General features: G+C 49.9%; 1 protein-coding gene across 4 annotated transcripts in view; it reads right to left on the minus strand.

The window, feature by feature from the left end:
• Positions 1-13,022, minus strand: part of Tub (TUB bipartite transcription factor) — an 81,310-nt gene that overhangs the window by 15,005 nt on the left and 53,283 nt on the right. The window contains exon 1 of one of the 4 annotated variants that reach the window (XM_052714124.1): positions 8,235-8,480. The exons of the other annotated variants lie outside the window; for them this stretch is intronic. Coding sequence (XP_052570084.1) covers positions 8,235-8,272 — 38 coding nt within the window. The 5' untranslated portion in view covers positions 8,273-8,480. Of the gene's footprint in view, positions 1-8,234; positions 8,481-13,022 lie in introns of those variants that run through there. 4 annotated transcript variants of the gene reach the window in all.

Genomic DNA, 13,022 nt, shown 5'->3' on the forward strand with positions numbered 1-13,022 from the left:
CCCCTTCAGATGCCTGAGTAGAGCCAAGCCTGACAGAAAACCAGAGGAGCCCAAGCAGGGGCATCAGTCATTAGCCAATCCCAAGAATGCTGGCCTTCATGCCAGGACTTGCTTCTGCAGTTCCTTACCATCTTCTCATCTGCTTCTTTCCATCCTTTTTGGAAAGAGCTGGGTCCTCTAGGGCAGACCATCTCCCTATCCCAAATTCCTGGCTCCCAAGTAGGAATAGGGGATGGACTGACACAGCCCTGCTCCCCTAAAGAGGGCATAGTGTCCTCATTTGGGAGAGGCTAAAATGCCAACCAGTTTCCCCAGGACAAGGCCAGGGCTGGGTAAGAATAACTGCAGGGTAGACACAACTAGCTAAGGGACAGCCCAGCAAATGGCTTTTAGCCCTTCCCTGGCCATGGACACAGGACCAAGGTAGTACCAAGAGCATCAGATCCTTGAGTCCCACCAGTCTCAGGTCAGAAAGTTCTTCTCACACAGACTGCTCCTGCCCCCTAGAAAGGCAGAATATGAACAGAGAACTGTTGCGGAATAGTCTTTTTATACACTGTGAAGATGTGTTGTTCTCATTGGCTTACTAAAGAGCTAAATGGCCAATAGCTAGACAGGAAGAGGTTAGGCAGGACTTGTGGACAGGGAGAGATAACTGGGATGAAGAATAATGGAGTGACCAGGAGATGCAGGGAGAAGCAACATGAACATGCCATGTTGAAGAAAGATACTGACCCATGTGGTAGAATGTAGATAAGAAATTGGGGTTAATTTAAGTTGTAAGAGATAGCTAATAACAAGCCTAAGCTATTGGCCGAGCATTTATAATTAATAATAAGTCTCTATGTGGTTATTTGAGAGCTGGCTGGTGGGACAGAAAATTCTGCCTTCAGAGAACTAGTAATTTAAACCACTTAGTTTTCTTGCTAGATCAATATACCTCTGGCCCAAATTCTATGAAATGTCAACTCAGGATGCTACTAGGGGTGGAGATGGAACCTGAGGCCGGGAACCCTGGAAACTCCAGGCTGCTTCTCCTAGTTATGCTGGAGCCTGGCTGAACTAGACCTGTGGGTGGGGACATGCTCAAGTAGGCCCGAGTGCACTGGGTTTGTGGGGAGACTGTAAGGAAGTGTATGAGTGGATCTCATGTATGTGCACATGTGTGTGCAGGCATCTGTGTTAACAGGTAGGTTTGCTCGTGTGAAGGTGAGTACAGTGTGTGTGGACAGGAAAAGACAAGATCAAAAATCACTCCAAAACTGCAGTGAAGTGCTTGCCTTCTGACAGCTGAACCTTATGTCCCTTAAACTACTTGAAGAGCTAGCCACCCAGTGCCACCAACCTCCCTGGCCACCTATGACTACTATGCACCATTTTAACTGACAGCTGCCCTAACTATTTGACAGGAGAAGGGAAGGCCTTCTCCTGGTACCCCTGGATTGATCTGCACATCATCAGAACACATGTAGGGCTGTGTACAAAATGGCCTCATTCACCAAACCCTTGGCTGCTGGAACACAGGAGGAAACACATCTCAATGACAAGTCTCTAAGTTTTAGTCTTCCCAAGACAGCCCACATGCCCAAGAGCACCTGAATTTGGAGCTCCCAGACACATTACTCAAGGCCTCAACAAGCTGCCTAAAACTTCAGTCTGGTTGAACTGGTAAACATCTTGCCATGAAAAGCACACTGACTCTGGGGGGTACCTCTAGAGACCTAGGTCTCTTGGCTCTCTAGAGAGAACACAGATGTCAGGTAATCAAGACACTAAGGGCCTTGAATGGCTTGAGAGGCCACAGCTTCCCACCACCTCCACTACTCACATCAGTAACACAAGGGCAGAGCATTCCCTGCAACTGATGTCCAAGCCTCACTGTCCACCAAGGTCCACAGCAGTGCACACTCACTACTTCTAGAATATGAGTGAGAAATGCAGTAAGGACTCTATCCAGTGACTGGCAGGAGCAGAAAGGTCTGACACCCAGACAGGCTCTGGTTGGGCCCAGCAGCCTCTAATTCTGGCATTTGTGTGCTAGTGGCCTGGCCTCAGAAGTCCCTGTGTGATCTCCATAGGTCAGGTATTGGCTTCCACTGTGCCAGTGGGAGAGGATAGTTACCTCTTACAGGGATGTCACAGGCTACATTCTTTCAGAGGGCAGTGCTGGGGACAGAAGCAGTTACCTGGGTCTTCCCAGAACAAAGAATATGCTTTCCTCAGTGCCAATGAAATTTCTAGAGACATCTAGAAAAGGTAAGGTGTGCATCAGCAAAGCCATTTGCAGACAGGCTCGAGGCAGCAAAAGATGTTTCTGAAGTGGTGACCTCACCGCTCTGTGCCACAAAGGGAGGTGTTTTCTTATCACAGGAACTGTCACACTGCCCTGGACCTTCCATGCAGTTATGTCTGGGGTCAAATGCTATTTTCCATGAGCATAGTACTTCCTCTCCCACTATCCCCACATTTCCTGTTTGGGAAGATGGACAAAGAATCACAGGTTGATTACCAGATAAGATACAGGTAGTGATAAACCAGCCAGCCTCCATCTTGGGCTTGTAAACCATCCTATAGTAAAGACAAACTAGGTTTATTCCTGTTATGATTAAATCTGTTTCTCAAGGATTGGGCTATGCCCCACTTTTAACCTTAACAACAAAAGGTTCTGTACTGCCTGTTCCAGGAAAGGGCAACTATGTATGCCTTTGTTTCAGAAGGTTGTTATGACCACCTTGCACTCACGCCTTTGTTTCAGAAGGTTGTTATGACCAACTTGTTATGCTTTTGTTCTGCTTCTGTAATCCCCCACTTATTTGCCTGCCAAATACCCCCATTTGGAAACACCCTACTCCGAAGCTATAAAAACCTTATCTTTTCCACATTCAACACTGATCTCTTGAACCCCCCTTGGGAGAGATAGCCCATGTACATGAATAAAGCTTCCTTTAATTAATTTGGCAATGATTTGGGTCAGTGTTCTTTCTCCTCAAATCTGTGGGACTAACAGCAGCAGGAACTTTACTGTGGCTTTCAGAGAAGGATGAACACAAGGGTACAGTCTCTGAGAGATTCTAGAAGTCACAGATATATCAGAAGAGCCCAGAGAGCCACCCACTATCTCACTCAGCATTGGGTATGTTCAAAAGGAATGGTGCATGGCAGCACAAGAACTGCTGTTAGAAATGACCCTCTCTAGGCCCAGCAAGATGCACACAGGTGGGTGGGCCCTATAATGACCCACCCACCACCCATGTAACACACAGAGAAAGCAGGGTTTCTAGGAGATTGGCAAGGATACTGGGAGATCACAATCACCAGCAGTGACAAGCTTGTACTGGGGATGGGGGGAGGTGGGGAGTATTCTAGTAAGGACAATGCATCTGGGCAAAGACAAGCTCCCTGGTGAATAACAAAAGAAGCCCCAGCACAGCAGCTTGCACTGAGGAACAGTGACAATAATGATGGCTGTCTCGAGGGGGAGAAGAACCAAAGCTCCCTCCCTGCTCGCACCACACCACACGGGCTAGCCCTGCCTCTTCGGTTCCACTGCAACAGCACTCCTAAGGTGTCTGTCTTTCTTACAACACCTCCCAGGCCTGCCTTTCTGATGGGCACCATTCTAGGCTGCACTAAATGATAACCATGCAAGGAGACATTAATGGCTTTTTAATGACTTTGGTTCCAAATATGGAATCACTGCCAAGCCTAGGCTGCCAGCTGCAGCCCCGCCAGGAGGCTCAGACAGAGACAGGGCACTGATGGATGGGTCTTCCAGCTGACCCTGGCGGCTCCTTCATTATGGTCACCTCCTACTGGGAGCCAGACCTAGAAGGCCAAGGAATGTTTGAATGTTCGAGTCACTGGCTCTGGTCTAAAGTATCCCCCGATTTGGCTGCTCTACCCAGGGTCAAAAGGGTGGCAACTTCAACTCCCATGGAGCCAGGCTATCTACAGCCGCTCACGCCCCTGGAGACAGGTGTCTAGGGACTTGTGCTGTGGACTGGAAAAGGCTAGTATGACCAGTATTATTAGGAAACCTGTTTCCATCCTTCTCTTCCTACATTCCACTTTGTAAACGCGAGCTAATCACTACCAGAGGCCCAGGCCAGGGCAACACAGAGATGGACTCAGCCATCTGGATGCCCCATCCAAGTCCACTTGTAACCTGCCCCTTTCTTCCTACCTCCTTCCTTCCCCCAGCCACAGCAGAAGCTGCTCTGAACCTAGGAATCAGAGCAATAATAGGCTATAAGGACAAGCCACCCAGAATGTCTGCCTGCATCCCCGTGCCAAACACCAGAATGAGGGAAGTCCATATCCATGGCTCCCACTGCCTAGCAGCCTCTTGGCACACAGTTGGAAATGGGGGCAGTCTCTCACCCCTGAGGATGGGTCGTCTCCTTCCGGCCAGGGGTTCCCAAACATACTACATGAATTAAAGCTGCTTTGTGGCATTGGCCTTGGCTTGGTAATTCAGAACTACCGGGGAACATGCTCAAGAATCAGTTTTGTTGTTTTAAGCAAGTACCATGGGGTTCTCTAATAATCAGCCATGCAAATGACTCTTGTGACCACAGCTGGTGATCTTCAAAGAGTAAGAAACTGGAGTTTCCAGAAAGATTGCCTGAGGTTGTCAATACAAGGCACCTGAGGCTAAACCTGGCAGCAGAACTGAAGGTGTGTGTGTGGGTGTGTGTGGGGGGGTGTCTAACAAGAGCCCAAAGGACAGGAAAACCAGTCTTGCTTAGACTCAACCCAAGGTAGAGCTTGCCAGTCCCAACTGGTTGGAGGAAGATGTTTGGACCAAAGAAATAGTGAGAGGCCTATGTGGACCCTCGCAGCAGCCTGAGATTCTCTATGGCCTGGAGCTGTACCTTGCAGGAGTTCTGGAGGCTTCGCTGTGATGAGAGAGCACTTTGGGTGTGCTCAGAACCCAGGAATGGGACCAGGAAGTCAAGAGACCCCTAAATGTTGTCTGGAGTGTGACATCACTTGGATTTATAGAGGTAGCATTTTATCTACGCTGGGGAGTGCTGAAGGCTCAGCCACACATACATGAGGTCCCCACTCTCCAAGAGTTCATGATTTGGTGAAGGAAGCCCTGAGCACTGCAGATAAGAACACTGAGGATGAGTCTAAATGGATGGATCAGCAGGTAAAAATGCTTACTGCTCTTGCAGAAGACCTGAGTTCAGTTCCCAGCACCCACATGGCTATTTACAACTGCCTGTATCTCCAGTTCCATGGGATGTGATGCCCTCTGCTGGCTTCCACCAGCTCCAGAATGCCCACAGTGCACATAAATTCACACAGGCACACACAAACCCACACACACAAATAAAAGAAAGGAGGACTGAAGACAATATGCCTGAAGCCACAGTCCTTCCTCAGAGCTCTACGCATCTACAACCTATAAGAGGTGGCAGAGTCATACGCTACAGGCACCGGATACTCTTCAAAAACACTGGTCAAGAGAAATGGGCAGAACTGAAAACGACTAGTCATGGGAAACAAAAGGCAGACCATGCCTCTAATTGTTGATCTTTATAAGTGAAATGGCTCCCTTCTAAGTCAGAATGTGAGCTTAATCCGCGATCATTAGAAACTGAGCCAAAATTACCCCTAAGAAGATTAGCACCAACTATCACTGCTTTGAAGAAAATGAGCGGAGCCTAGGGAATGCAGGATGCGGCCATCAGAGAAAGAGAGGAAAACCCTACGAGAAGAGCTAACTCGTCAGTCTCTCTAAGTCTCTCTCCCCCACACGCCACATTCCAGTCTGACGTGCTGCGGCATTAGGGAAACCTCATGCTAGTCAAAGCCCGTGTACATATGCTGCCCCCCGCCCGGCTGCCAAAAAATATGCCGTTTCTTCTGTCCCAGTTTTCCGCCACCAGACAGACCTGTGGCTTTGCCTGCAACCAGCAGCCTAGTAATGCAAAGGGCCGTTTGAATCTCCTCTCAACACGCCTCCCCTACTGGGAAGTCTACGCAAGTCCAGTGCTTTTCCAGGCTCTGTACATGCCCAGAAAGATTGGACAGGGCAGGGGACGATCCTTCTGATGGCAACCCACCCCCAGCTGAATACCTACCCTCCCTACTCTACAGAACAAGGAAGCAGGTGACAGGAATGGAGAAAGGAAGCAGGTTGGGCTGCCAGGGTGCCAAGCTGCTTTCAGGGCCAGGCTTCCAGGGTGGCAGGATTCTGTGCTTTCAGCTGAGTGTGGGAGGGAGAATGGGGGGGGGGGTGATGATTAGGCTCAGGCTGGGTTGAATGTCAGTCACCCATTTCAGGATACCAGTGCCCTGGGCACTTGCAACAGATTTCTCAGAGATAACCCTACCTCCCAGAGGCATCTTTTCCCAGTAGCAAGCACAATCCTCCCTAGCTTGAGGTAGATTTTTCTCTACAAGCTTTGCAAGTTGCTTTAGTCCTTGGGTCCCTGGGACAATCAGCCTTGAACTGTGACCAGCTCAGCCTTCCATTTGTCGATAACTAAGCATGCCGTTATCCCCACAGTCACAGTGTAGCCTATGGTTGGCCACCATCCTCCAACTGGATCCCTTTGAAGGTACTTCTCACAGCACTGTTGTCTGCTCAGCCCACAGGCACCACCTTCCACCTCTGCTGGCAGACAGATGGTCAGTGATACTCTATAACGCTGCACCAACTTCTAGGAGGTCCTTGGCCCACAGAATGGCCCCAACACTATCTGCACCTCCAGCCTGGATATATGTCAAAGGCAGATAGTCTTTTGGGTTAGTGCGACCCAGTCCCCAGTTCCCAATCAGTATTCTCCCTTATCCATGTGAGACTGAGGTACGGGCTCACATGTCTGTAGGAGATCCTGTGTATGGCTCTGTGCACATGTGTCTGTGTGTGCGTTGCTGGGAAGATAGAAAATAACTCAAGAAGCTCCCACAGAAGCTGAGCTCAGAGGCAGTAATCATTCTCAAGAAAATCCCTAAATTCCCAGGCCTATGACAGGTGCCTGGTGGTAGGAAAACCTGCTTTTAACAAGCTTCAGGCAGTTCCAGCTGGTTTCTATTTGGGATTCTATCTGGACAGACTCCTGGAAGGGCTCTGTCAGAATCACTTTCTGTCAGTGACTGGGCTCAGCATCCTTGCCTAGGGCACGTGGGTCCTGAGTGTCTGATTCTGCAACCCACTGAATGTGCACCTGGGTCAGCAAAAAAAAAAAAAGTGGGTCTTGGCAGTCCAGCACCCTTTTTACACACATGCCTCTCTAGGAGGCTTTGAGAGCCTGGTAGCCCATGGCAACTAGAGAGCCAATGAGTGGCCACGGATGTGGCGCTGCTATGGCAATGAGCTCTTTTCCCTGGTAATAGAATTGAGTAGAGTGGATGGAGAAAGGCCTGCACCTGTGTGAGGCTGGAGACCACCCCTCCCCCACCTCCCACACAAGAAAACCTGGGCCTGCCTTAGGTTAGACCACAAAGTATCCAGGAACAGGAGGTGGGTCAGGGCTCTTGAATCCACGTGAGCGTGTAAGAGCAATTTTTTGTATTGTGAGCTAGTCCCTTTAACAAGCAGATTACTATTACTGAATCTCTGAAAGGTACTTAATAGTACTTGTAAGTAGGTAGTATGGTGTATTTCTATACGGATGTGAATATGCACAGATTTCTAAGTAAGCACCCCTGTGGTCCAAGAATGAAGGTCTACAGAGATATATGGGTTCATGTATATGTCAGCTGCCTTGTGGTCTGGGTTCTAACTGTCTCACAAATCCATGCTTTGGGGATGTGAACTGAACAACATGGGCATCTTTGGCCCAGAGCGCAGATGCCCTATGTGTGCAAGCGTGAAGATGCAGGGGTGTGTGCGCACAAGCTATCCAGGCGCATGTCCTGGGTGCTGGGCCTAAAGGCGGCTCAAAGCAGTTCCTTTCTCCGTATGCTACCAGACTCAACAAGGCCAGAGATCCTTTCAGAACCCTTGGGATGTTGAGGAGGGTGGAGAGGGCAGGTGGCTTCGAGAACCTCAAAGTTGGGATGAAAAACCTCGGCACCTCCAACCCGCGCTCTCGGTGCTGGAAAGGATGTGGAGGGCATCAGAGCCCTGCCTCCAGGCCAGATGACCTGACCGACGCTGCATCCCGATTTGGGAGGTGGTGTGTGCCCTGGCAGCGAGCTACCGCCCTCCCCCCGCCCTCAGCGTTGGAGTGGGGGTCCGCACACGCCCCGGGGCCCGGGAAGCCGGGCCCGCGTACCTGTAGGGAATCCAGTCGGAATGCGGCTTGGAAGTCATGTCTCCCGGGGGCGGGGCGGCGGCTGCGGCTTCCAAGGCCGGGACCGCTCGGGGCTGGCGCGGGGACCCTGCTCAGCTCTCGGGCCGCCCCGGGCCGCATCCTCCCGGGCCCCGCCGCTGGGCCCCGCTGAGGCCCTCTCTGCACGCCAGGGCCCCGGCCGCGAGCTCCCAGAGCGGCTGCCCGTGCGGCGCGGCGCGGCGCGGCGCGGAGGGACAAGCGGCGGGACTGCGCGGGGCCGCGGGAGCGCGCGGGCTAGAGCGCGCCCGAGGCCGGAGAGGTAGTCCGCACCGCAGGCGCCGGGTCTCGCGCCCGGGGCTGAGCTCTGCGTGGCAGTCGCCGCCCCGCCCCTGGTCCCGCCCTAGCGGAGACCCCACCCCGGCCCGTGGATGCAGATCGCGTGGCATCCACCTTCCTCTGGGAAGGACGCTGTCACCCAGCCCCAGTTTCTCCCTCTAGGACCTCGGCTATTTGAGATTTACTCGGGATAGGGCAGAGTAGGGGGGCTCCAGTTAGAGGTGTCGGAAGAGCCTCTGGTCTGAGTACTGAGGCCTGCTTCCTTCTCAACCTTCCATTTCACGTGCCTGCCCCCAGAACCTTCTGATCTTTAGTTTTAGTAAAAGTGTTTCCTCAGCCAGGGTCCTTCTTTTGTACCTGACACTTCCCGTCTTTGCTTCCACAACCAAGAGGAAGGTTATGTTGGCTGCTGCGCTCCAGGCCCTTAGAAAGTTGGAGCATTAGTGGAAACAAGAGCTTTGAGAAGCAAGTATTTCATCTCAATTTCCCAGAGAATGAACTCTGAGAAATACTAACGGACCTAAGGACAAGGAGCAAGGAAGTGTTGGATCTGAAATTGAACCAGTATCTCTCGTCCTTCAAAACCCTTTTAGAGGACAGTGAAATCTCAAGAAAGATCCTCTTAACCTTGAATGCTGATGAGGTCCTGACTGTGACCAGGACCCATGGTTGATAACAGGCAGGGGAAAGAAGGGTGGCAGGTCCATAGCAGGGCTAGCTGGAAGCACAAGAGGCCAGGTGCTCAGCGATGTAGCAGGCCTAAAGGCCAGCCTGAACCCTGGGCTAGGTATCAGGGAAGGGATTCCTTATGAGCACAGTCCCTACACAGCTCCTGGGTGTCCTCAAGTGTACCTTGGGCTCAGCAGCACCAGATAGCCAGAAGAGCACCCATGGGGAGATGCCCTGGCAGGACTGGAAGAGTATGGGAATGACTCTCATGTTTAGGGTGGTGTGGAGGCCCCCAGAGGTTTCCTAGTCAGATCTGAGCTTGCTTTACCCAGCAGGGCGGTATTAGAGGATGGCTTAATTACCAGGTGATTGATTACCAGGTGATTGGAAGGGTCTGCACTTGGCTGTGTTAGGGGGAGGTCTTTGTTCCTCCCCTTGGCATTCCTATTAAAAACAAAACAAAACAAAAAACAAAAACAACCTTTTAGAAGAGACAGGATGGGCCGGTGAATAAGGATCCAGGCCCTCCCGAAGCTATCCTGTGTTTCTGTTTCTCTTCCCACTATATTTCTATCTAACCTTTCTTATCCCTCTCTCCTCAAGAGTACCCTGAGGAAAGAGTGGGGACTGGCCTCCCACAGGGTGGGTCCCATCTTACTGCCCTGGAGCGAAGTCAGGATCTCTACCTGGGGCTTCTTGCAGCTTCTCAGCCTTGTCTGCCCCATAAACTCCAAACAATAATAACTATCAATGGAATGCAGGAGTTGGGGCTTTGTTAGGTGAGATTAATTAATAACTTCATTAATTCTTACTACTACTCTAGGAAGTGTACTCATATGGTACATATTGCTTTCAGCAGAGGAAACTGAGGCCCAGGGAAGACAAGCATCATGCTCAGGGTCCCATAGGTGGTCCTTGGTGAAGCCAGCATCACATACCAGCTCCGTACTCCTCACCCTCTGCTGCTTTTTTTTTTTTTTTTTTTTTTTGGTTTTTCGAGACAGGGTTTCTCTGTGTAGCTTTGCGCCTTTCCTGGGACTCACTTGGTAGCCCAGGCTGGCCTTGAACTCACAGAGATCCACCTGCCTCTGCCTCCCGAGTGCTGGGATTAAAGGCGTGCGCCACCACCGCCCGGCTCACCCTCTGCTTCTTAACTAGCACATGTGGTGCTTGTGAGTACACTCCCAAGCCCCTCTCTGGCTAGGGAGGAATCTTAGCTCCCTAAACACTGTTATCTGTGAATATTTGTCAACTTCTTAAGGGCTATTACTGTCACCATGGACCTCTAGATAAAGGGGAAATCAGCTGAGAGTAAGGTGCAGTGCAAAGCTCTTGCCTTCAGGTCTCCAACCTGGTCTCCACACGGCCTCCCAGGAAGGGCAGTAGAGAGGGGCTGGTTGGTCCCCTCTTCCCTGGCGGCTCATAGCATAGCAGCAAAGCTACTCCCCAGAGGCCTCTGTCCTTTGGGCCAGAACCCTGCCTAAAAGATGTGCAGGAGGCTTTGACCCCTGAACTCCCCATTGTCCATGCTACCTCTGCCAGAGTTATAATTATTTGCTGTCTACCTCTTTAGGATGACAAGCGTCTGGAAGACTTTCCTGTCATGACTTTGAGGCTGCATTTTCCCCCTTCTTCCCAAATTATCTGACACCTTAATGCAATCAGAATTAAGTTGGAAGGTCTCAGGAGCCTGGAGTAATTGAATCTATTAAACAGACTCTTCAGGCTCTGTCCTAAGGGAGCAAAATCTGGAGGTAAAGTGAGGTGCAGAAATAAGACAGTTTCCGTGGCTTCTCTTTCTGCAGGAGCTGTGTGTACACATGGGATTCAGAAGAACCAGGAAGACTGTGCCAGTCATGAGTGTGCATGTACCAAAGAATATGTATGTACATGAGATGTGGAAGGATCAAGAGCTTGTGTGCATTCATGAGGGTCTGTGCACCTGTGTGTGGACATGTGTCTGAGTATGTGTGCACATCATATATGGGGAAGCTGAGGATCTGTGTCCCAGTGTGTGTGTGTGTGTGTGTGTGTGTGTGTGTGTGTGTGTGTGTGTGTGTGTGATGTTCAAGAGAAAGGGGAACCATGCATAAGTAAGTATGTGAGAAGCCACTGGAGACTGTGTCAGTCTGGGAGAGGCGGGGAGAGGGAGAGAGGGAAAAGAGAGAGAGAGAGAGAGAGAGAGAGAGAGAGAGAGAGAGAGAGAGAGAGAGCGCCCTGTGAGCCCCTCTATAGACAGAGCAGGCCTGCACAAGAACATTGGTGAGATGTGTTTTTTTAAGTGGTGGGAGAGGAGGATGTGGGTGTTCTGCAGGGTTTGTAGTGTTCACACTCAACTCACAACTCATGGAGAATTTTCCCACTTGAGTGGCATCCCTGGTTCACTTTTTAAGTTAACCTTGATGCCTCCATCAAAAAGCCACTCTAGAAACCCATATACACAACATTACTAGGCCACGACTAAACATTGTACATTTTTACAATTGTGCTATATAAGTGACTTTGAAGAAGGGCATCTAGCCCCAGGAACAAGGTCATCTCTACTGAAACACAGCAAACCCATGACACCTTCCTCACCACTTGTCTAAATACTGTGAGCGTGGAATATTTGCTAGAAATTTAAATTCTCCTCATTATACTTTAGGCATTTTAAAAAAATAAACTGGAGACAGTGAGTGAGGGGGAATGCCATCTAAGCTTGTGGACACCAGTGTCAGCTCTTCTCACAGATCAGTTCACCTGGAGAAGAGTTTGCATTCTGGCGCTTTGTTACTGCTATGTAGAATCTTACCTCTTCTATGCTTAGGACAAGTTTATTGAATGAGGCCACCTCTTTCAATTTTGGAAGCAAAGGGGTATGAATAATAAATGAATATGTATGCAGACTGGACCCTGTCTGGTGGCTTGGCATTGAGACCCTGCAGTCTGACAACAGCAATCCAAATCAATCAGACGTCTACAAGACCTTACGGGGCTAAGGCTGCTGCAGGGTTTGGTGGCTTTGGCAGGGATAAGGGGCAAGACTGCTCTTAGGGAATTGTCACTCTTGCAATGGAAAAAGGGAGAAATGATGACTGTTAGTAACCAAGTGCTGGGGGCGGGGAGGGGGGAATGACCGAGGAGGAACAGCCAATGGTACTGGCAGGAGAAAGAACACAGAAAGCTCTCCTACGGATAGAAAAGGGTAATGGTTGATTTGGGTCTTGAAGAATGAGGAAGAATTTTGTAGACCAGTAAGAAAGGAAAGAGGGAAATAATAGTTACCAAGAGTCTATGAACACCAGATACTATGCTCACTCCAAACTAGGTGTCATGAGCAATGTCAGAACAGAGGAGTGTGTGAAGCAGTGTGCTGAACGGTTTCCGGTGGCAGCAGATGGGCCTAGAAAGTTGTATAAAGCTAGGTCATTTGCTACGGTGTTGGGTTTTATCCTATAACCAAGGAGGAGTCACTGAAGGGCTTTAAGCTGGGAATAAACTGCCCAGGAGTTAACTTTTAGATAATTATAACTAGGGACAAGATAACCAAAAGGAGACAAGGATAATAAATAATATAGAAAACTCCTAGATGGACAGTAGGAAAAGAGAGTAAGGGGTGAAATTAGGGTGAGGACAAAATGTGTATCAATAAGAACACAATTCTGCTTACAAGATTAAGTATCTTTGATGAGCTTATAATGAGAAGAACTGGCTTATGAGATGGGACGTCCTTCAGAGTACCGGTGTGCTCAAACATTCCAGTGCTTTTCAAAGCTGTGCAGTAGATGGTAGCATGTCAGGAGCCAG

Source organism: Peromyscus californicus, unplaced genomic scaffold (genome assembly GCF_007827085.1).
Source record: "Peromyscus californicus insignis strain IS unplaced genomic scaffold, ASM782708v3 Scaffold_4__1_contigs__length_199733344, whole genome shotgun sequence".
In the NCBI taxonomy this organism is placed as follows: Eukaryota; Metazoa; Chordata; class Mammalia; order Rodentia; family Cricetidae; genus Peromyscus; species Peromyscus californicus.